This window comes from Phoca vitulina, unplaced genomic scaffold (genome assembly GCF_004348235.1).
Source record: "Phoca vitulina isolate PV1807 unplaced genomic scaffold, GSC_HSeal_1.0 scaffold16, whole genome shotgun sequence".
NCBI lineage: Eukaryota > Metazoa > Chordata > Mammalia > Carnivora > Phocidae > Phoca > Phoca vitulina.
Window position 1 is genome coordinate 10,539,215 of NW_022589719.1, and position 24,010 is coordinate 10,563,224.

The window sequence follows — 24,010 nt, forward strand, 5'->3', positions numbered from 1 at the left end:
CCTGCTATCTTCTTTTTTTTTTTTTTAACATATATTATTTGTTTCAAAGGTACAGGTCTGTGATTCAACAGTCTTACACAATTCACAGCACTCACCATAGCACATACCTTCCCCAATGTCTATGACCCAGCCACCCCATCCCTCCCACCCCCCATCACTCCAGCAACCCTCAGTTTGTTTCCTGAGATTAAGAATTCCTCATATCAGTGAGGTCATATGATACATGTCTTTCTCTGATTGACTTATTTTGCTCAGCATAATACTCTCCAGTTCCATCCACGTCATTGCAAATGGCAAGATCTCATTCCTTTTGATGGCTGCATAATATTCCATTGTATATAGATATAGATATAGATATAGATATAGATATACCACATATATACCATATCTTCTTTATCCATTCATCTGTCAATGGACATCTTGGCTCTTTCCATAGTTTGGCTATTGTGGACATTGCTGCTATAAACATTGGGGTGCACATAGCCCTTTGGATCCCTATATTTGTATCTTTGGGGTAAATACCCAGTAGTGCAATTGCTGGGATATAGGGCAGCTCTATTTTCAACTTTTTGAGGAACCTCCATACTCTTTTCCAGAGTGGCTGCACCAGCTTGCATTCCCACCAACAGTGTAGGAGGGTTCCCCTTTCTCCGCATCCTCGCTAACATCTGTCATTTCCTGACTTGTTAATTTTAGCCATTCTGACTGGTGTGAGGTAGTGTCTCATTGAGGTTTTGATTTGGATTTCCCTGATGCCACGTGATGTTGAGCACTTTTTCATGTGACTGTTGGCCATTTGGATGTCTTCTTTGGAAAAATGTCTGTTCATGTCTTCTGCCCATTTCTTGATTGGATCATTTGTTCTTTGGGTGTTGAGTTTGATAAGTTCTTTATAGATTTTGGATACTAGCCCTTTATCTGATATGTCATTTATAGGTGTATAAGTTCCCCTTAGCACATCCTACTCTAAACCTGAAAGAGAGGACTTTTTAAATGGTGCCATTTTAAATTAAGATCACAAGAAAGTGGCAGAGATTTTTTTTTCTCCATGAGCTATAAATAATATTAGACATGGATGCATGAATTCATCATGAACAACACGTCAAATTCCCCCTGAAATGTTCCATACTAGTAAAAAGAAGTTTGCCCTGTGAATATAGGCAAAAATCTGCTCCACTAAGTAAAGATTTGCAGTTACTTCCTCATCTAAAAGCAACACAGAGAGCAGTGGAAGGGGTTAGTAGATGATTAAAGCCGCAGAAGTGCCCAATTAACTTCAAAGAGTGTATCGAACTATTAATAGACAATGTATTTTAAATTACAATGGGGAAGAGGAAATCAATGCAGGTGGAGTAGTAAAGGGGCATCAGAGGAAGATGAATTGGATGACTGGAGATGAACTTGAGTGCAAGGCAGATAATGAATACATCAAAGTTTCCAAAGTGATGCCACACACGTATTAGCAGAGCTCAGGTCGTTACACACCTCTGCCACACTGATGACCTTGAAAGGCCCTCGTGAGAACGGTGTCTGGGTCTTGCAGCCCGAGGCACAGAGGAATGGCAGTCCTGGACACAACTGTTTGAGCCCCTTCTCTGCTCTCATGGATTGTCCACATGCTAAGCAGAGCATTGTTTTTTTCTTTCCAGTGGGTGAGAGATAACAGTATCCCTAAAAAAAAGGAACAAAGATGGTTTTATGTAGGCACATCTAAATGATGATAGCATTTTTGTAGAGTACTTTACAATACAAATAGAGCACTTTTATAATCCCCAAATGCTAAATTTGAAATCTCAACCTGAATGCATCATTTTGCTCCCTAATAATTATATTTAAAAAAAAACATATTTCCAAATTCTGTGGACTGAAAAAGGATAGAGGCAATGACAATTCAACATCAGTGAGTATAACTTATGTCAAGGATTGGGGTTTCCTGGAGGAATGGCCAGTTCCAGATTTGGGGCAAGAAATATATAAGGTGAGCAAGTGATGTCTTGTGGAACCTGGAAAGAAAAGAAGCCATCCAAGAGTCAAAGAATCATTTTTAAAAGACACAAGAACCAAAAACATGAAGGAGCCTCCACTGGCCCAAAGTGGGACAATTTGGGAACAACAAAAAGAAAAATAACCAAAACACTTTAGATAGGCTTAAAAATATAAAATCCCATGAGCTCATAATGATGCTAAAAATACTTGTAAGTAAACTGGCACTAACTTATAACTTGGAAAACTGGCCATTAGAAAGTGTGGCCGATTATTTGCAGAGATGGCCACAAGAAAACTGCCCCATCCTGGTTTGCATGTCCTTCTGAAATGTGACTTCACTGCTCCTCCAAACAAGAAATCTTTCTCCTTTTGTCCTTTCCTTGAATCTGAGCAAGATCATGTGACTTGCTTTGGACAATGCAGCCTTAGTAAACGTGACGCAAGCAGATGTGTAAGACATGCTTGCACGTTGGAGGTTGTCCTTTTGGCTGCAATGGGAACCCTGAGACCACAATGTGAACAAACTTGAGCTAGCCTATTTAAGAAGCCTTGAGGAGAACCAAGGCCCCCAGCTAAGAGCTGGCAATCGCCAAACATGTAAGGGAGATCATCTTTACCATCCAGTCCCCACAGAACCACCAAACTACGGACATACCACCAGATGACCACACATGAGTGTCACATTACTGACCCTGGGCAAGAACAGCAAGGCCACTCAGATTTTTGGCCCACAGAGTAAAAAAAGTGGTTCTTGGTTTAAGCCACTGAGTTTTCAGGTGGTTTATTATACCACAATAGATAAGCGAGTGGATAGAAAGAATTAACATTTATCCTACCATCCCTTACAAACCACATTTTTCGGTAGTCAAATACCTAGTCAAAGAGGATGAACCTCATTGAAGTTCTTCCTCACATTAAAAGTTCAGCTAATAGGGCACCTGGGTGGCTCAGTCGGTTAAGCCGCTGCCTTCGGCTCAGGTCATGATCCCAGGGTCCTGGGATCGAGCCCCGCATCGGGCTCCCTGCTCAGCGGGGAGTCTGCTTCTCCCGTTCCCTCTGCCTGCCTCTCTGCCTACTTGTTCTCTCTCTGTCAAATAAATAAATAAATAAAATCTTAAAAAAAAAAAAAAAAGTTCAGCTAATAAATGTTGGGGGAAATGATAGAATTAGTCAAAATCGACCCTTTTGAAACTCCTAATGAAATAATTGATTTAGGCAAAGATCACCAAAGAGTGAAACTAGATGAAAAGGTCATTGGGAGATTTGTTTAGTGTGAGCTTAGGTTCTAATCATGCCCACTGATACCCATTATCACTAAAAATGGAAAATCCAGACATTGTATTCCTGCATAAATGATCAATATGAAATATACCATAAACCCATGAAGATTCTTGTCAAAAAATGTTGATCATAAATCTAATCACAACTCTAGTGTTAAATTCCTTTTATAGGAATTATGGGGGCTAGAGAAACAAATTTAAAAATGCCATAGGAAATAAACAGACAAATCCAAATAAGAGGCATTCTATAGGACAATTCTAGAGTACAACCAAATGTCATATAAGGATCTTGCTTGAATCCTGATTCACATCAACTAACCATAAGAAGAAATTTTTAGAAGAACCTAGAAAATTTGATTAAGAACAGGGTACTTTCGGGCTCCCTGCTCAGTGGGGAGCCTGCTTCTCCATCTCCCTCTATCTACTGCTCTGCCTACTTGAGCTCTCTCTGTCAAATAAATAAATAAAACTTTAAAAAAAAAAAAAAAGAAAGAACAGGGTACTTGATTGATGGCCAAAGGATTATTGTTAATTTTGCTAGGTGTCATAATGGTATAAAGATTATGTAAGAAAATGTTCAAATTTTTTAGAGGTGTACACTTAACTTTAAGGTGGAATGGTATCATGCCTGGGGTTTGTAAAGATTGCAAAACCTTGATAACAGTTGAATCTGGATGGAAAGTATATTAGGATTCATTACACTAATCTATTTTTCATTATACTATTTCTATTTTTAATATAGAATATAGTATACTATTCTATGCTATATTATTCTATTCTATGTGTGAAAATTTCCATAATAAAATTTTAAAGTACTTTTATATAGACTCTCTAATTTGCTTTGGTTCTCACAAAGCTAAAAGTTAAGTGCAGCAAGAGTTATTATCATTCTTAATCAATTTACAGATGAGAAAACAAAAGCTCAGAGAGGGAAGTTTTCATCTAAGGATACTCGAGTAGTACATGGCAGAACTGAAATATAAAACTGACGAGGGCCAAAGGGACTGACCGCACCCGCGGCTCTTGCTCCAGGCCCGAGACTTCTGGTTCCAAGTTCTTGGCTTCTGACTTCTGATTCCAAGTTCTTGGCTTTTTTTTACCTTTCTCATATTGCTTCAACTACCCCCTTTAAGTATGTAGAGTTACCTCAATTCAAAGCCAACATTTAGATAACACTTTTGAAGATGTAATTCTTAAATTCCACTACAGATTTCTCTCTATGCACATACGGCTTCCATTTTTCTACACATTACTGAAAGGCAGAAAATTAAAATATCTCTGCTTAGATGGAATTGAATGAATATTATGGGCAGAATCATTTCTATAGAAAAGCATGTACTTCATGATGAATTGCATGCCAATAATTTTCCTTATTACACTAAAGAAGCCCAATGAAAAGTATCCAGAAAATGTACTTTTCTTTCATTAAAACATCAATTCCTATGACCATGGTGCTTCAGGTTTTGATGAACTCTGAATTGTTCTAATTTGGCAATGGTGCATGTATACACTGTAAACTAGATTTTTGATTAATTCATTCACATTTAATATTGTTTTGAAACTGCTGATGGAAAGAAAAAGCAATACATCTGGGGAGCTCCCAGGTTAACTATGCCTGTAGAATGCAAACAGAGTTTAAAAAATTCAGTAAGTCAGTCACTGGTATTCTGTCCAGAATACCAGGCAATTGATTTGACTAATTCTTTTCTCTGTAAAATTTTCCTTGATTTATTGAAATGAATAATATGATCTGTTCATTTGGCCTTACAAATATATGGTCTATTACATGGGGTTAGTCTGATCAATAATGACTGTTACTATTGTATAGTAGCTAATGCGATTATGAATAAATTATTCAGTGTCTTCCTCATATTTGTTATTTAAATGAGATACCATATATGAAAATCACTAAGATTGATCAGTATGTAACATACAGTAGCTATGTAGCATATAATAGTTACTTCATATTAGTTTTCTTTTTCTAAGCTATCCCTTAGGATAAGGTCTAGAAAAGGAGTTCTTACCCTACATCCAAAATGAATTTCAGGGGGAGTCTATAAACTTCCTAAAACTTATACAAAAGGTGTTTGTGTACACACATGAGTTTTTGGGGAAAAGAATATCCATTATTTTCATGAAATGCTCAAAGAAGTCTGTATCTCCAAAAAGGTTAAGAACTAACCACTGGCCTTTGTACAACAAGTAATTTCTCCCAAGCCCAGGAGAGGTTTTTAATCTATGAATCCCAGAATTGATATATTATTGTACTCTCCAGATTAATCATATTAACTTCTATCAGATAGGCTATCATTTAACTATTGATAAAGTAAAATTATAATCTTTAGATTATATTGTTAGAACAAATAATTGTTAGAAACTGGGAAGTTGTACTTTGGTTAACATAAAAAGAACATCTTTTTTTTTTTATTATGTTAATCACCATACATTACATCATTAGTTTTTGATGTAGTGTTTCATGATTCATTGTTTGCGTATAACACCCAGTGCTCCATGCAGTATGTGCCCTCTTTAATACCCATCACCAGGCTAATCCATCCCCTATCCCTCTCCCCTCTAGAACTCTCAGTTTGTTTCTCAGAGTCCATAGTCTCTCATTGTTCATCTCCCCCTCCGATTTCCCCCCCTTCATTCTTCCCTTCCTGCTATCTTCTTCTTTTTTTTAACATATAATGTATTATTTGTTTCTCTGTGATTCAACAGTCTTACACAATTCACAGCACTCACCATAGCACATACCCTCCCCAATGTCTATGACCCAGCCACACCATCCCTCCCACCCCCTACCACTCCAGCAACCCTCAGTTTGTTTCCTGAGCTTAAGAATTCCTCATATCAGTGAGGTCATATGATACGTGTCTTTCTCTGATTGACTTATTTCGCTTAGCATAATACCCTCCAGTTCCATCCACGTCATTGCAAATGGCAAGATTTCATTCCTTTTGATGGCTGCATAATATTCCATTGTATATATAGATAGATATAGATATAGATATAGATATAGATATAGATATAGGTATAGTTATACCACATATATACCACATCTTCTTTATCCATTCATCTGTCAATGGACATCTTGGCTCTTTCCATAGTTTGGCTATTGTGGACATAGCTGCTATAAACATTGGGGTGCACATAGCCCTTCGGATCCCTATAGTTGTACCTTTGGGGTAAATACCCAGTAATGCAATTGCTGGGACATAGGGCAGCTCTATTTTCAACTTTTTGAGGAACCTCCATACTGTTTTCCAGAGTGGCTGCACCAGCTTGCATTCCCACCATCAGTGTAGGAGGGTTCCCCTTTCTCCACATCCCCGCCAACATCTGTCGTTTCCTGACTTGTTAATATTAGCCATTCTGACTGGTGTGAGGTGGTATCTCATTGAGGTTTTGATTTGGATTTCCCTGATGCCGAGCGATGTTGAGCACTTTTTCATGTGACTGTTGGCCATTTGGATGTCTTCTTTGGAAAAATGTCTGTTCATGTCTTCTGCCCATTTCTTGATTGGATCATTTGTTCTTTGGGCGTTGAGTTTGATAAGTTCTTTATAGATTTTGGATACTAGCCCTTTATCTGATATGTCATTTGCAAATATCTTCTCCCATTCTGTCGGTTGTCTTTTGGTTTTGTTGACTGTTTCCTCTGGTGTGCAAAAGCTTTTTATCTTGATGAAGTCCCAATAGTTCATTTCTGCCCTTGCTTCCCTTGCCTTTGGCAATGTTTCTAGGAAGAAGTTGCTGCGGCTGAGGTCGAAGAGGTTGCTGCCTGTGTTCGCCTCTAGGATTTTGATGGACTCCTGTCTCACATTTAGATCTTTCAACCATTTTGAATCTATTTTTGTGTGTGGTGTAAGGAAATGGTCCAGTTTCATTCTTCTGCATGTGGCTGTCCAATATTCCCAACACCATTTGTTGAAGAGACTATCTTTTTCCCACTGGACATTCTTTCCTGCTTTGTCGAAGATTAGTTGACCATAGAGTTGAGGGTCCATTTCTGGGCTCTATTCTGTTCCATTGATCTATGGGTCTGTTTTTGTGCCAGTACCATACTGTCTTGATGATTACAGCTTTGTAATAGAGCTTCAAGTCTGGAATTGTGATGCCACCAGCATTGCTTTTCTTTTTCAACATTCCTCTGGCTATTCGGGGTCTTTCCTGGTTCCATACAAATTTTAGGATTATTTGTTCTATTTCTTTGAAAAGAGTAGATGGTATTTTGATAGGGATTGCATTAAATGTGTAGATTGCTCTAGGTAGCATGGACATCTTCACAATATTTGTTCTTCCATTCCATGAGCATGGAATATTTTTCCATTTCTTAGTGTCTTCCTCAATTTCTTTCATGAGTATTTTACAGTTTTCTGAGTACAGATTCTTTGCCTCTTTGGTTAGATTTATTCCTAGGTATCTTATGGTTTTGGGTGCAATTGTAAATGGGATCAACTCCTTAATTTCTCTTTCTTCTGTCTTCTGTTGGTGTATAGGAATGCCACTGATTTCTGTGCATTGATTTTATATCCTGCCACTTTACTGAATTCCTGTACGAGTTCTAGCAGTTTTGGGGTGAAGTCTTTTGGGTTTTCCACATAAAGTATCATATCATCTGCAAAGAGTGAGAGTGTGACTTCTTCTTTGCTGATTTGGATGTCTTTTATTTCTTTTTGTTGTCTGATTGCTGTGGCTAGGACTTCTAATACTATGTTGAATAGTAGCAGTGATAGTGACATCCCTGCTGCATTCCTGACCTTAGGGGGAAAGCTCTCAGGTTTTCCCCATTGAGAATGATATTTGCTGTGGGTTTTTTCATAGACGGCTTTTATGATATTGAGGTATGTACCCTCTATCCCTATATTCTGAAGAGTTTTGATCAAGAAAGGATGCTGTACTATGTCAAATGCTTTTTCTGCATCTATTGAGAGGATCATATGGTTCTTGTTCTTTCTTTTATTAATGTATTGTATCACATTGATTGATTTGCAGATGTTGAACCAACCTTGCAGCCCAGGGATAAATCCCACTTGGTTGTGGTGAATAATCCTTTTAATGTACTGTTGGATCCTATTGGCTAGTTTTGGTGAGAATTTTTGCATCCATGTTCATCAAGGATATTGGTCTGTAATTCTCCTTTTTGATGGGGTCTTTGTCTGGTTTGGGGATCAAGGTAATGGTGGCCTCATAAAATGAGTTTGGAAGTTTTCCTTCCATTTCTATTTTTTGGAACAGTTTCAGAAGAATAGGTATTAATTCTTCTTTAAATGTTTGGTAGAATTCCCCTGGGAAGCCATCTGGCCCTGGGCTTTTGTTTTTGGGAGATTTTTGATGACTGCCTCAATTTCCTTAGTGGTTATAGGTCTGTTCAGGTTTTCTACTTCTTCCTGGTTCAGTTATGGTAGTTAATACACCTCTAGGAATGCATCCATTTCTTCCAGATTATCTAATTTGCTGGCATATAGTTGCTCATAATATGTTCTTATAATTGTTTGTATTTCTTTGATGTTGGTTGTGATCTCTCCTCTTTCATTCATGAATTTATTTATTTGGGTTATTTCTCTTTTCTTTTTGATAAGTCTGGCCAGGGGTTTATCAATCTTGTTAATTCTTTCAAAGAACCAGCTCCTAGTTTCATTGATCTGTTCTACTATCTTTTGGTGTCTATTTCATTGATTTCTGCTCTGATCTTTATTATTTCTCTTCTCCTGCTGGGTTTAGGCTTTATTTGCTGTTCTTTCTCCAGCTCCTTTAGGTGTAGGGTTAGGTTGTATATTTGAGACCTTTCTTGTTTCTTGAGAAAGGCTTGTATTGCTATATACTTTCCTCTTAGGACTGCCTTTGCTGCATCCCAAAGATTTTGAACAGTAGTGTTTTCATTTTCATTGGTTTTCATGAATTTTTTTAATTCGTCTTTAATTTCCTGGTTGACCCATTCATTCTTTAGTAGGATGCTCTTTAGCCTCCATGTATTTGAGTTCTTTCTGACTTTCCTCTTGTGATTGAGTTCTAGTTTCAAAGCATTGTGGTCTGAAAATATTCAGGGAATGATCCCAGTCTTTTGGTACTGGTTGAGACCTGATTTGTGGCCTAGGATGTGATCTATTCTGGAGAATGTTCCACGGGCACTAGAGAAGAATATGTATTCTGTTGCTTTGGGATGGAATGTTCTGAGTATATCTGTGAAGTCCATTTGGTCCAGTGTGTCATTTAAAGTCTTTATTTCCTTGTTGATCTTTTGCTTAGATGATCTGTCCATTTCAGTGAGGGGGATGTTAAAGTCCCCCACTATTATTGTATTGTTGTCAATGTGTTTCTTTGCTTTTGTTATTAATTGGCTTATATAATTGGCTGCTCCCATGTTAGGGGCATAGATATTTACAATTGTTAGATCTTCTTGTTGGATAGACCCTTTAAGTAGGATATAGTGTCCTTACTCATCTCTTATTACAGTCTTTGGTTTAAAATCTAATTTGTCTGATATAAGGATTGCCACCCCAGCTTTCTTTTGGTGTCCATTAGCATGGTAAATGGTTTTCCACCCCCTCACTTTCAATCTGGGGGTGTCTTTGGGTCTAAAATGAGTCTCTTGCAGACAGCATATCGATGGGTCTTGTTTTAAAAAGAACATCTTGATTATATGGTTAAAGAAAGGCACTAGTTTTAAAATCATTGAGGCCTAAACTTTAGGTCTCCCTTCTTTCCTTTTTTATCATAAAATATTTCAATCATACAAAAATAGTACAATATAGTGATCCCCCATGAACCCATACTCAGCTTCTACAATTACTATCCAGAAGTTAATAAAAGTTAGCAAAAATTACCTAAATTTTGTCTAGATTTACTAAAATGCAACCAAGTTTTAAAGGAAAATACCCAAAAAGTCACAAGATGGCTACTAAATAAAACTAACTAATAATTGGATTGGTGTGGACCAGGAGGAAATGGAGGAGGTTTGTTTTGTTTTGTTTTTTTAAATCAAAAAAAAATTTTTTTTAATTCTTTATTTCAATTCAATTTAGTTAACATATACTGTATTATTCATTTCAGGGGTAGAATTTAGTGATTCATCAGTTGCATATCACACCCTGTGCTCATTACATAAACTGCCCCACTTAATACCCAACACCCAATCACCCTTTCACCTCACCCACCTCCCCTCCAGCAACCCTCAGTTTGTTTCCTTGAGTTCAGCATCTCTTATGGTTTGTCTCCCTCTCTATTTTCATCTTATTTTTTCCTTCCCTTCCCCTATGTTCATCTGTTTTGTTTTTTAAATTCCACATATGAGTGAAATCATATGGTATTTGTCTTTCTCTGACTGACTTATTTCACTTAGCATAATACCCTCTATTTTCAGCCATGTCATTGCAAATGGCAAGATTTCATTCTTTTTGATGGCTGAGTAATATTCCATTGTGTGTGTATGTTTGTGTATGTGTGTGTGTGTATATATATATATCTCATATCTTTGTTATCCATTCATTTGTCAATGGACATCTGGGCTCTTTCCATATTTTGGCTACTGTGAACACTGCTGTTATAAACACTGGGGTGCATGTGCCCCTTTAAATCACTATGTTTGGGCGCCTGGGTGGCTCAGTTGGTTAAGCGACTGCCTTCGGCTCAGGTCATGATCCTGGAGTCCCTGGATCGAGTCCCGCATCGGGCTCCCTGCTCGGCAGGGAGTCTGTTTCTCCCTCTGACCCTCCCCCCTCTCTCTCGTTCTCTCTCTCTCAAATAAATAAATAAAAAATCTTTAAAAAAAAAAAATAAAATAAATCACTATGTTTGTATCCTTTGGATAAATACCTACTAGTGCAATTGCTGGATCATAGGGTAGTTCTATTTTTAACTTTTTTGAGGAATCTCTATACTATTTTCCAGAGTGGCTGCACCAGTTTGCATTCCCACCAACAGTGTAAGAGGGTTCCCCTTTCTCCACATTCTCACCAACACTTGTTGTTTCCTGAGTTCTTAATTGAGTAGTTTACTGGTGATGAAATAAGTGCTGTGATTGGTGCTAAAGATGAGAAGTTATCGATGAAGCCATTGAAAGTGGCAACTGTGTTCAAATTTAAAAAAAAAATGACCTTAGAAGGCTATTTCAGTCTCTGATTAAAGAGCTTACTTTGCAAAAAGAGCCAGTTTATACTGCATTGGAGTCATGCTGATGTATCTTCTAAGCTGCACTCTCTTATTAGGAAAAAAAAATGACAGACAACAAATGGCCTTCAGGAATTATTTTGAAGAAAGTAAGTTGCATGTATGATTTAACGATGGGTGCAGAGTAAAACTAATGTGCCAACTATCTGATGTGTGGCACTGTAACCAGCATATTGATTCTCTGCCTATTCTGGTTAAGAAAAAATACACAGAATAGTTTTGAAAATATTTCTAACAAAATTGTCAAGTAGAAGATTCTGGTACTTAAGCAGAACACCAAAATGTCCACTGAGACGTCTCTTCTGCTATCCCCCACACCTTTCATGCCACCACCCTCTAAAACTCAGCCTGTATTCTACCTTCTATCTCTATAATTACTCCCTTCTTTCCTTTCCCACCAGCTGTACAATTCCTCCTTTCCTGTGTCTTACAAAAAACCCTGAGTTGTATAATCACCAGAAAATTTCGATCATATACCAAAGTATGATAAACCCCCCTCTACCCTTGACCCAGCTTCAAGAATTATCAACAATTACCAATCTTGTTTCATCTGCATCCCCACTCACTTCTAATCCCACCCTAGATTACTTTGAAACATCTCCTATGCATCATATCATTTCATTCTTAAATATATCAGTATGTACCTCTAAAAGATAAAAATTCTTTTATCATAACTATAATATCACACCTAAAATTAACCATAATAATACCTTAATATAATAAAATATTTAGTCAGTATTCAAATTTCTACAATCATCTCTCTCCTCTTATAATTTGTTTGAAACAGAATCAAAATCAGGTCAATACATTATAATTGGTTTCTATACTTCTTAAATTTATTTTATTAATCTCTATGTTCCTCCTATATCTCTTTCTCTCTTTTATTGTAATTTATTTGCTCTATATTTATTGTCAGTTAGGATTTTGATGACTACATGGTCTTTGTGTCTTTTACCATGTTCCTCTATCTCCTATATTTCCAGTAAATTATTAGTTAGAATGAAAGACTTGATTAAATTCCAGTTACATTTGTGGAGGGAGGTACACTTCATAAGCGGTACTATGAACTTCCATCAAGGGGCATATATTATCTGTTGTGTCTCTGTTTGTAATGCTAGTAGTCACTGATAACCATTGCCTAGATCAATTAATTTACCAAAGTTTACTACATAGTGGCATTCCAATTTTTTCATACCTTATTCACTTATTAGCTGGGATATTCCTATGAAGTGAAACTTCTCATCTACTATTTTGTCATCCTAAGGTACAGGTCATAAAAGAAGGAAAAAATAAATGCTTGATTCTTTATTTCCTAGTTGTCAAAGTAACTAATTGGTTCCTTAGCATCATCTAATTGTGATCAATGAATTATTGTTGTTCTTGTTTAATGTCAGTATGAACATATGGATTTAAACATATTTGATGTATGTCCATCCACCACATTCAGTAGTCTTATTGATGCTTAAATTCTTTTGTCTTTGAACTGGGAGCCTTTTCCAGCTGACTTGATTCCTTTTAAGATGACCTTAGTAGTCTTTGACAGCATTTTTGCTAACTGGTATGAATTCACAGACAAAGGCGAAAAGGGCTGGGGGGAGGATAGCATAGTCAAAACCAAAGACATGTAAAATGGTATGGTAAATCTGGACAAACACAAATTATTTAGTAGAGCTAGGGAATTTGGGGTGAAGGAGAAGAGGCAGCTAATTAGAAATGTCTGAGAAGCAAAGAGGATAGAGAATCTTGCAGTGTACATTATGAGATTTCTACAGGCCAATAGTAATCAACAAAAGCAAGGTAGTTTGACATACAGACCCACAAATACCTCAGGTATTTGTAAAGTATGCAGCAATTCCTTACTAATAAAAACTACAGGACCACATTTGAAAAATTATTTCCTCTAAAAATCAGAGTATAGGGATTCAGATTTAGACCTATGCTTGGTATAATGTAATATAGTTAAAGTCACTTATAATCATTTGCATCTTAATATGCTTTCTGGAGTCGAGTGACATCTAGTGTGGCAGGCACACCTGTGGGAGTGTAGTATGTGTGATTATCCTCACTCATGAGTGTTCTGGTGAACTGATGATGGACCACAGGTGGTGCTGGTGATAGGGAGCCATTGAAACAATGTAAGCAGAGGGTAATACCAATATTCCTTCATTGTTTCCTAGCCAGAATCACAGAGTCTAAGTGATTTCATTCACAAATCAGTGTTTAATTTGTGTGAATATAAGGTTTTCTAGGGAAAAAAAAAAGTTCTAGCTTTATTAAATTACTTCATTTTCCCCTATTTTTCTTTTATCCTTACTAGAAAAGAACCACTTACTGGTTGATCAATGTTTTCCTCTTTAATCACAGAGGATGTACAAATACCAGCATAATTTGCTGCTGTGATCTCCTTATCCAATGCAGTGCTATGAAAGGCCATGAAAGCTTTGGTATTTTCCACATAATTCCACTTTTGATTGGACGTCCCATTGTTATATGGTTTGTATTTCTGAAAAAAGGATAAAATATGGAGTCAAACAGACAGGAGAGTTTATGATTTGATTATAGCTGTCACAGTTTCATTGCATAAATTCAGAAAGTATAGATAATTACTCATAATTCTACTATGCAGTGATAACTTATTTATATTTGATGATTATATATGCAACATTTTTTATATTTATAAATATGCATCCTTTGATTTACAAAAATGAAATCACAAAATGCATATAATTTGGTAACTGCATTAGTTTTTTTAACAAGAATATTCCATGTACCTTTTCCTAACATTCTGAATCTTGACCTTAGGGATGTTTTCTTTTACCAATCCCCAATACGTAAACACGTAGATTGTTTCTCAAATTTTCCTTATTATAAGCAAAAAAGCAATGAATAATCATATAAATAAATTTTCATATAAATCCATGAAAAATTCTTTAGAACAAACTCCTCAAGTACAATTGCTGATAAAATAACATGATCATTTTTAAATATTATGAGACATCATCTTAAGCTTTATCATATCAAAATGCTTTCTAGAAAGGTTATTCTAGTTTACACTTACACCAGTAGAATATGATATGGCTTGTTTTCCTCACATTCTTGCCCAAATATCAATTTAATAAATGAAAAATAGTGTCTTGTTGCTATTTTAATTTATGTTTCCCTGGTTATCGAGAAGGTTTTTTTTTTTTTTTAAATGAGTACAGGCAGTTTTATATGTAACAGAAACAGCACATTTATTCTAATTATAAAACTTGGCTCAAGCATAAGTAAAGAAATGAGTAGTTTCAATTTTAGAGAATTTAAACCAGTAGATTAGTTCCAACTAAACATATCATGACACCTCAAGGAACTTTATAATGAATAGCACTTACTTTACCAGGGAGAGATTGATAGTAAGGAGGAAAATAAATGGGTCTTAAGAATTGATTTAATAGGTCAGACAATAGAGCATCCCTCAGAGGCATGGAAAACAAAGACTATATTTCAAGGAACAGAGAGTGGGGGGTCTAGTAACATTAACCTAACATGCCTCATTTTTATTATTTTACATGAAATTTAATATTTTCTCACAAACTGATTGCTTTAAGAAATAAAAATGAAACATCAGCAAAGAAAAAATCTTGAAAGCTAGTACAAATTACCTTGAGATAAAACTCATTTCTTAAAAATGGGAACCTTAGGGGAAAATGTCAATATCTATAATTTTATGAAACTGATTAAGGTACAAAATTTGCATCTGCATGAGGTTTTAATCTCACTGTGGCCCGTGCGAAAGAGGCACCTGACAGGAAAGAATGTGATGTTATATATACGATGTCTCCTAGAATAAATTTTTAGTCCATAGTTATCAGCAGGATAGAAGACTTAATTAAGCTTTGATATTTGTCCAGATTGCTATACCCCAATTATGGATTCAGGACCTGCAAAACAAGCTGCCTCATTGCTATTAAAAACATGGAATAAAACAAATGTACTTTGGAGATAATATATTCTATTCAACAAAAAGATGGTAAATACTATGGAGGATATAGAAAATAAATCCAGAGCAGCGGTGCTCCTAAACTTTCTTTCCTCCTAGCAAGGAAAAACACATAGCCATTTAGGAGTGCCTTTGGTTACAAGTAAGGATGACAGATAAACATGAAAAAAGAACTCCATAAATCTTTACCCAAAACTCAAATGAACCCAAATTTCTCTGGAGTCTCCAAAAGCTGTTTGGCTGCTACAAGCATTTGCTAAAGTATGTTAAGTCTATTTCAAATGAGTATCTTTGTAGAATTAACATTGATGAGTTCACATCCTTCAGGAAGACCTCTCTGATCATGCTCTTCCCCTCCAGTTGCCAGGTAAGAGGGGACTTGCATACGTCCCAATCACCGAGCTTAAAACACGTGCCTCTAACAGCTATTCACTTGACTGTACCCACCTGAGACTATATGAATGCTACTGGGATAATTTCTCATGCTTGCCCTCGGATTTGATTTAAGTAACTAGCATAACTCCTGACATGCAGCAAGCCCACAATCACCATCTGTTGGATTAAACTAAATTAAGAGCTACATGAACATGTTGAATTTGAAATCTAGGCAGACTATTGTAAATATTTTAACAATGGCATTCAAAATAGGTTTCTATGACAGCCATTATCTTTCTACACAACAAGGAAGCGTAGAGCTTTACTTAACTTTAAATAAAGGGCCATGATTACTACTTAGCCTATATATATATATCTTACCTGAACAATAACTGGATAGCCACAGGCTTCATTTCTTGTTCTGGTCATAGACACTGCCAACACAAGGTCTGGGTTGCTCACCAGGTGAAAGGTCCTTTGGGAAAACAGGAGGAGGCTTGTTATCAAGTAGCATAACCAGATCAGAGCTCCCTCTGTGCCACTTACCAGAGTGCTGCCTCTGAGCTCCATGCATGCTCTGTGATAATGGATAGGAATCCTTTAAGCATTTCTCCCCCACAGAAGCACAACGTTATGCTTTCTCAGTAGAGAGTGCCGGAGGAACACTGCAGGAGGAAGGGGCTCCCTTGCTCTTCTTGGCTGCTGCCTGGGGTCAGCAGTTGGGAGTGGGGATATCCCGTGATGCTCTGCCCTAACCAGGTGCGCAGGATGTGTGGTCCCTGGGAAACTTCACAGTCCTGGCCTGTAATCATTTGCTCATGGCCCTCCTGACATGGACATCACATGCTCGAAGCCTTCTGCCTGCCCAGCACCCCCATTCCCTTTTCATGCCCATGTGCCCCCAAACCAGCCACACTCCCACATATTTCCCAGAGCGCTACTTCCTGCTTGCATAGCAGCCACAGACCAGGTCTGGCCAGGCAAACCAACAGATTTTTGCCCTCCAATTAGCTGTATTCATACTTTTGCTAATGAGTTCTGAACTCCGGCCTTGGGAAAGGGCCCAATTTCACATTTGTCCTCAATTCCCTCAGCCCCAGAGACCATACAGAGGATTTTTAAAAAAAAATACCTGATAGTTACTCTTTTATTATTGTTTAATAATTCTTCATGTTACACATCCCCTTTAAATCACTGTGTGGTTTCTGTCTCCAAACTGAACCCAGACTGATACACCCTTCTCACCTCCTGCTATTTATTATGAGAGGCACCGTGGCAGAATGATTAAGAACATGGATTCTGGAGCCACAGTGTTCAAGTCTGAATCCTGAATCTACTTCTTAGTAGCTATATGGCTTTGCTTACCAACCCCACACCTCCGTTTCCTCATCTGTAAAATAGGATAATGGTGCATGCTTCAAAGGACTCTTCCGGGAATGAAATGAATTAATGCACAGAAAATGCATAGATTATTGCTTGGCACACGTTGCTTACGATGAGCTACTATTATTAATGGTTGTGATTTTTTATAGCTTTTCCTCCAATTCTCTTTTTCTAAAGGGGTATTCCCTAAAAGTCCAAGACATATGTTGAATACTGTTAAGTTGTCTTATATAGGAACTCATATAAAGCCTCTTTGACTGAAAGAAGGAAAGAAAATTATTGAGCTAAAACCCTCAAATTCTTTTCCTTGCATCACTTAAAAGCAAAATAAGCCAAACATTCAAGGAACTTGTCTGTATAGAAAAAGCCAATTCTTTATGTCTGTCAACATAGTTACATTACACATCAGCAGTGGCATTCCTGCTGTGGAAAATATAACCCGTCCTATAAAATTTAATGATGTGGGAGTGGAGGGGAGAGGAGAAGGTGAGAAAGGGTCTGTTATAAAAGTAATATATTTCTCTTTTCCAGACTTAGAAAATTCCAGATATCTCATTTAAACTTCTGTGCTATAAATAAATATAAAACAATATAACCTCACTCTAAAGAATTTACAAAGAACTGGAAAGTAGGGTAAAAATTATAACAGAATTTTAGACATTACTCGTATTACTACAAGATAATCACTATTAATCTTGCAATGTATTTCTCCCTTCTATTGTTAATTAATGATGTATCATTTTAAATTAAAAAATGGGTATTGGATCTGGGCGCCTGGGTGGCTCAGTTGGTTAAGCGACTGCCTTCGGCTCAGGTCATGATCCCGGAGTCCTGGGATCGAGTCCCACATTGGGCTCCCAGCTCAGTGGGGAGCCTGCTTCTCCCTCTCACCCTCTCCCCTCTCATGCTGTTTCTCTCTCTCTCTCTCTCTCAAATAAATAAATAAAATATTTTTAAAAAATGGGTATTGGATCTCATCAAATACCTTTTTAGCATTTATCAAAACTGGGCACTGCACGAGAGCTGGTATTCTCTATTATTCACCTGTGTAACCTTGCCATTTGCATAGTTTGGGTCTTGCATTTTTGTTGACACTCAATATTATTCATATGAATGAATGATCGTACATCTCCTGTGATGACCTACTGAGATGCCAAGATCGGTTACCTAGCTATCTGTTTCTGCTGCTTAGAAGAGCCGTAGCAACTTCTCCCATGCTTCAGTGCCCTGCTCAGCCATGACAGTGTTGGTTTTCCTTTTTGTTTTTGAATAGTACAGTGAATTGGCACTTGGCCTTAGCAGGAGTGCTTACATTTTGCAGGAAGCTTGAATTTATGGACCTGTACATAAAACCCACTATGTGCCAAACGGCAGTGTGAGACCTTAATCTGTGTCCCAGGAATATCCAGCACGATACCACAGCCCCTTCTACAAACCCAAGGAATGAGTGCTTGCAAGTCAGTCTCCCGTGCCTCAGTGTACCTAGCTTTGAAATCAAGTGATTAAGATGAGAAAATGTTAAAGATCCCTTGTAGCTCCAGATTCCATGACACTGTATTTTCCCCTGTATAATTCTGGGTCCCGTTGAGGGGATTTTCATCCCCAAGCATTGTTTTCATATTTCCTTTTAGAAGCCAGACGATTAATTCAGATTTTGCCGAGTTGAAAATGGGAGAGATGCCAGGCTATCTCAAAAGTTGACCTGGACCATTCTTCTGTGTGGCTGGAAACCAAGTGAGTGTATCCCTGGCAATTTCCAACTTGGGTTCGAGGAGGACCTCCACCATAATACAGTAAGCTAAAGCAGTAAGATGTGTTGCTAAATTCCAGAAATGTAGAGCCGGGTAGCATTAGCTCTGCAGGGGCAGGGATTTTCATCTGTTTTATTCTCAGCTAAAGCACCAGCACCTAAAACACCGCCCTTAATTACCCTTTGCAGCAGAATGAATGAATTCTGGTCCCATATAGTAAATCATTCACAGGGACAAAAACCTGCTTCTTAGCTCCCTGTCATAAAGTTAGCTTAGCTAGGATGAATGGGGCAAAGGAACACACTCACAGGTCTATCTACAGGTTGCCTTTTCAGCCTTCTCGAAAACAAGCCCAGTAAGTGTTCCTTGCTGGCGCTTGGCTCATCTCAGACAGTGAACAGTACGACCAGCTTCCTTCCTGCCCATGCTGGGCTACTGCTGCCGCCCGCTAAAGCTTACTCAGTCTCTGTCAAAGCAGCAATTCCTAAAACTTTCACAACACACACCCTTTTAGAATCCCCATGAAAACCACCGCTCTTTTCCCGAAAAAAAAAAAAAAAATGTGTCACACAGATGTCAAGAGATTGAGGAGGCCTCTGGAGCCCCACCATACAAGACTAATGGTAGAATTTGAAGCAAACCAATCTAAAAACCAAGGAGTTGTTTTCTTTCTCGTTAAAGACATGTTCATATATGAACAAAAACAGAGAGAGAAGTCTAAAAAGCCACCACGACTCAACAGCTACCAGCATTCTACCATTCTTGTTTCATCCCCCCCAACTTTTTACATTTTTGCTTTTGCTAGAATATTTTAATGCAAATCTGACCTACCTCTTAATTTTATCTGTATGTACTACAATATATATCTCAGTGATCAGGACTTTTCTTTTTTTTAATATAGCCATTAAACTATTAGGACACAACAAAATTAATAAGACTTCCTTTGCATCATCTCGTACCCAGACTTTTAAATTTCCTCCAGTTGTCTTAGAAATAACCTTAAACAGTAGTTGGCTTGAATCTGGATCCAAACAAGGGCCAGGACTGGATTGATATATTTAAGGTAAGAATTCATTTTCACTGTGTAAGCAGAGCCATATCAGTTGGTTATTTGATGGAAATAGGGGATGGTGGAAAGGCATGAATGTGGGGAGGGGCAGGAGATTGAGTTAATGAAAAGTACTGCAAACTTTTTTAACTTCTTTCTTGATCCTTTCAAATCATAAAAATTAGAATTAGATGGCAGCCCAGTTTTCTCTTAACTTCCATAGCCAGTTAAAACTATGAACCCATAGGTCAGATTTCATATTTCCTGTCTGAATTGACACTGGATAAGTTGTGTATAGACTACTAAGCATTTACATTTGATTTCACTCTCTTTCTCTTCTTTGAGTAGGATAAAAAATTATTGGCTACCTTAAATAGAAAATCCAAAGTCCTCACGTATACCCTTGCCTGCTCTGTGGGGACCATACCAGATTTCTTAGGCTGTCATTGATATATTTTGATAGATTAACACCCAGTATAATGGGTTTACCTGCTGCCTTCCTTGTGCATCCATCGTTGATGACTACCATCCACTTTTTTCTCCACCAAAACTACCTCCACGCCTGAGCGCAGATCAGGACCTCGAACTCCCAAAACTAGCTGAGGAGCGGCACAGCTTATAATTTGCCCATCTCTGTATTCAAACTGCTGGTGGCAAAGCTTCTGCAATTTACTCTGCTTTGGAGAATGGCTGAGATAAAGAGAATCCCATTAGAGGCCGAAAAGCATCCTGTGCCCTCAATGTGCTGGAGACTGCAAGTTCTGTTGGCGAGAGACCTGCTGTGAACCAAATTCACTGATAATGGGGAGGCATTATCATGGGGACAGCACCACTGCTATTTGCCTTGCCCTGCCAAGCGGACGTGAAGAGTAGAATTCTGAGTTTATTCTGTAACAGGAATAAATGCCCATCCAAGAGAATAAGAGAAACTCATCAGCATAGCAAAAAGAAATTGAGTTGAAGAGATAATTTAGTTAAAGAGGAAAAGGAATAGGAGAAGGAGAGGGCCCTGTAGAAATGGAAGAGGGAGAAGCAAAGGTGTTCAAATCGTGGTTGTTTCTAGCCTCTATCTACAGTCTGCCTGGCAAAGAGAATGCCATTCTCCAAGTTTTTCAATCCTCCCTAACAACTCATGGAATATCATAAAAAAGAATGCTATGCTAATAAGCTCATTCAAAGGAATCTCTTGCTTAAGGAGCTTAAGGCAATAAGCAGACTTATGAAATATATGAAACATCACAATCATTGTCAATTAAGTTATAAACATCTACGAAGCCCCTAGTATGTGCATGGGCAATGTTAACTGTTGAAATGCCAAAGCCGTTTGATTTATACAAAATGCTATAATGTTAAGCAAAATGCTATAAAGTTAAGTCTAAAGGTTATGGAATAATACAAAGTACTATAAATTCCTGTTATTTCATTGGACATTGACCAGAAAAAAATAAAATTAAAAAGGAAGAAACTACATTTTACTAATTTCTTAAAGACATCAGGGCATCTTACATGCTTATTCTTAAATTCATTCACACATTCATTCAACAAATACATAGGCTTTATGTTAAGTTATCAGGAGGCAAAGGTGGATGAACTTACTGCTTAATAGAAAAGACACACCAGTGAACAAGAAATTACATTACATGGCACAAAATAAGCTAAAGGGAGAAGGGCCTTCCCACAAATACTTGTAAATACTTAGTCAAAAACACAAGAGAGACACAAATGTGTATGTTACTGTAAATGGCGGCTAACAGTAATGCAAACCCTCAGGAATCATTTTGCCTTGAAGTGAGCAAATCTAAGGCCATGCAGAAATCTCAAACAAGAATTCCTTGCAACTGGGTGCCTGGATGGCTCAGTTGGTTAAGCGACTGCCTTCAGCTCAGGTCATGATCCCAGGGTCCTGGGATCGAGTCCCACATCAGGCTCCCCCTGCTCTGCGGGGAGCCTGCTTCCCCCTCTGCCTCTGCCTGCCACTCCCCTGCTTGTGCTCTCTCTTTCTCTCTGTCAAATAAATAAATAAAATCTTAAAAAAAAAAAAAAAGAATTCCTTGCAACTTTTTACCTGTATTTCTTCTGTGGTTCCACATTTTCAAAGAGTTCTTCTTCCATTTTCTTTGGAAGACTGTCATCCTCATCAAAGTCATGAGGAGTTTCCTGCCAGGCATACCTGAGAAGTGTGTGACAAGCTTTCATTCGGAGATGGGCTCTTGCATGTGAATCTCTATCAAGGTTCAGAAGCAAACACAAGTGTAAGAATTCTGATTTTTACTCACAGAATTTTGTCTGAGGTATAGTCTGATCATATCGTGAAGGATATTGATGGATCTGTAAATCGCATTTCCATGATGGTGCTTAACATCGCCAATCCACCTCCTACTAATACATAAGTTAGATCTTTTAATATAAGCCTACAAATAAAATTCCCCAATTACATAGTAAACAGCATTCATCTTTACTATATTTATTCAGGAAAACATGGGGCCATGTATTATATCTCAAAAACTGCAAGATTGGGGTGCCTGGGTGGCTCAGTCGTTTAAGCATCAGACTTTTGATTTCAGGTCAGGTCATGATCTCACGGTTGTGAAATCAAGCCCCGCATTGTGCTCTGCCCATGCTCGGCATGGAGCCTGCTTAAGATTCTCTCTCTCCCTCTCCCTCTGCCCTACCCCCCTCTAAAAACAAAAAAAACTGCAAGATTAACACTACTCGGTAGTTTAAGAAATTCATAATGAATGTGTAATGAGATTCCTTCTGCCTACTCCATAAGTGGGTCATAATTCTGTCTGGAACAGGACAGCCTAGATTACTGCATTTCATAAAGTTTACTCATTAGACAATGTTAAGAAATCTTAATTAACTTAACTTTTCCTCTCAAATCTAGAGAGGCTCAAATAGCATCGGCACAGACATGCCAGATTTTGATAGAGAATAATGTACTAAAACACTTATATAGTCATAGCTTGAATAATTGAGTCAGTCAGCCTTCTGGCTTCTTATTAAGATGAAGATGTGAACAGGAGCATAGCCACCATACAGATCTATACATGTCACGTTCTGGAGCACTGTTGAGGGTACATTTGCTTCCATGGGATCACAACACAATATGAAGACTGCTCTGCTCAAGACAGGATAAATATACAGGCAAAGCAGTGAGCCTATTTCAGAACTCTAAATATGCATATGCTTTATTTAAGCTGATGGGGGAGTAGGTAGGCTGTGATCGCCAAGGTGCTCGTGGTATTTGATATAACTGGAAGCAACATCAAATTACCAAAATCTTCGGGGTCAATTCCTGTGTTGGCACAGCACACCATACACTTTTCAAATGTAACACAAGTATTATATGTAGATATGAAATTGGAGGGTAACCGCTGCCTCTTTCAAAATTGCGCACACGCGGCTTCTCAAGTCAAAATTCTTCCCAGCAGTTAAAAAACAACAGTGCCATCTAGTGTTAAAAATAAAAAGCACAGCTTTCCCACCAACTATTTCTTTGAGGAAAACAGAAAACAAGAATGTCTTTCTTAGTTATAACATATTCAGCAAGGTGTAAACAAGATTCTTCCCCCAAGTCCAGATGTTTAATTTTCTAACTTGGAATTTTCTGTATTCTCTTTGGCTTCCAGGCAAATGAAGTACAGACTTTAGAACAGCCTTTTTAAATATACCTTGCTTTATTAATTCATTCATTTGTCCATTCACTCATATAACTAATCATTCCATAGTTAGTCACTCATTCCTTTGACTGATATTTCTTGAATATCTGCTACATGATCGGCACAGAGTTCTAAGCATTGGGGATACAGTGATGAACAAAACAGGTAAGTTATCAGGGTTCATGGAGCTTTCTAGTGGGCAGAAGAGAGATAACAGACAAGTCAATGAATAAATAATAATATAAGTGCCATAAGTGGAATAAAACAAGATATTGTGATAGAAACTAGCCAGGGTGGGGTGGGATCTACTTAAGCAATGGAGTCAGAGAAGGCTCCTCTGAAAGATAATGTTTGAGTTGAGACCTGGAAAATGG

At 37.7% G+C, this 24,010-nt stretch overlaps 1 protein-coding gene across 1 annotated transcript in view; it reads right to left on the reverse strand.

The window, feature by feature from the left end:
- DCDC1 (doublecortin domain containing 1) overlaps nucleotides 1-24,010 on the reverse strand; it is a 465,966-nt gene that overhangs the window by 26,139 nt on the left and 415,817 nt on the right. Inside the window, exons 26-30 of the mRNA XM_032415097.1 lie at nucleotides 22,040-22,198; nucleotides 20,464-20,664; nucleotides 16,174-16,267; nucleotides 13,771-13,941; nucleotides 1,486-1,671 (exon numbers count right to left, since the gene is read on the reverse strand). Of these exons, the coding sequence (XP_032270988.1) occupies nucleotides 1,486-1,671; nucleotides 13,771-13,941; nucleotides 16,174-16,267; nucleotides 20,464-20,664; nucleotides 22,040-22,198 (811 nt within the window). The remainder of the gene's footprint in view (nucleotides 1-1,485; nucleotides 1,672-13,770; nucleotides 13,942-16,173; nucleotides 16,268-20,463; nucleotides 20,665-22,039; nucleotides 22,199-24,010) is intronic.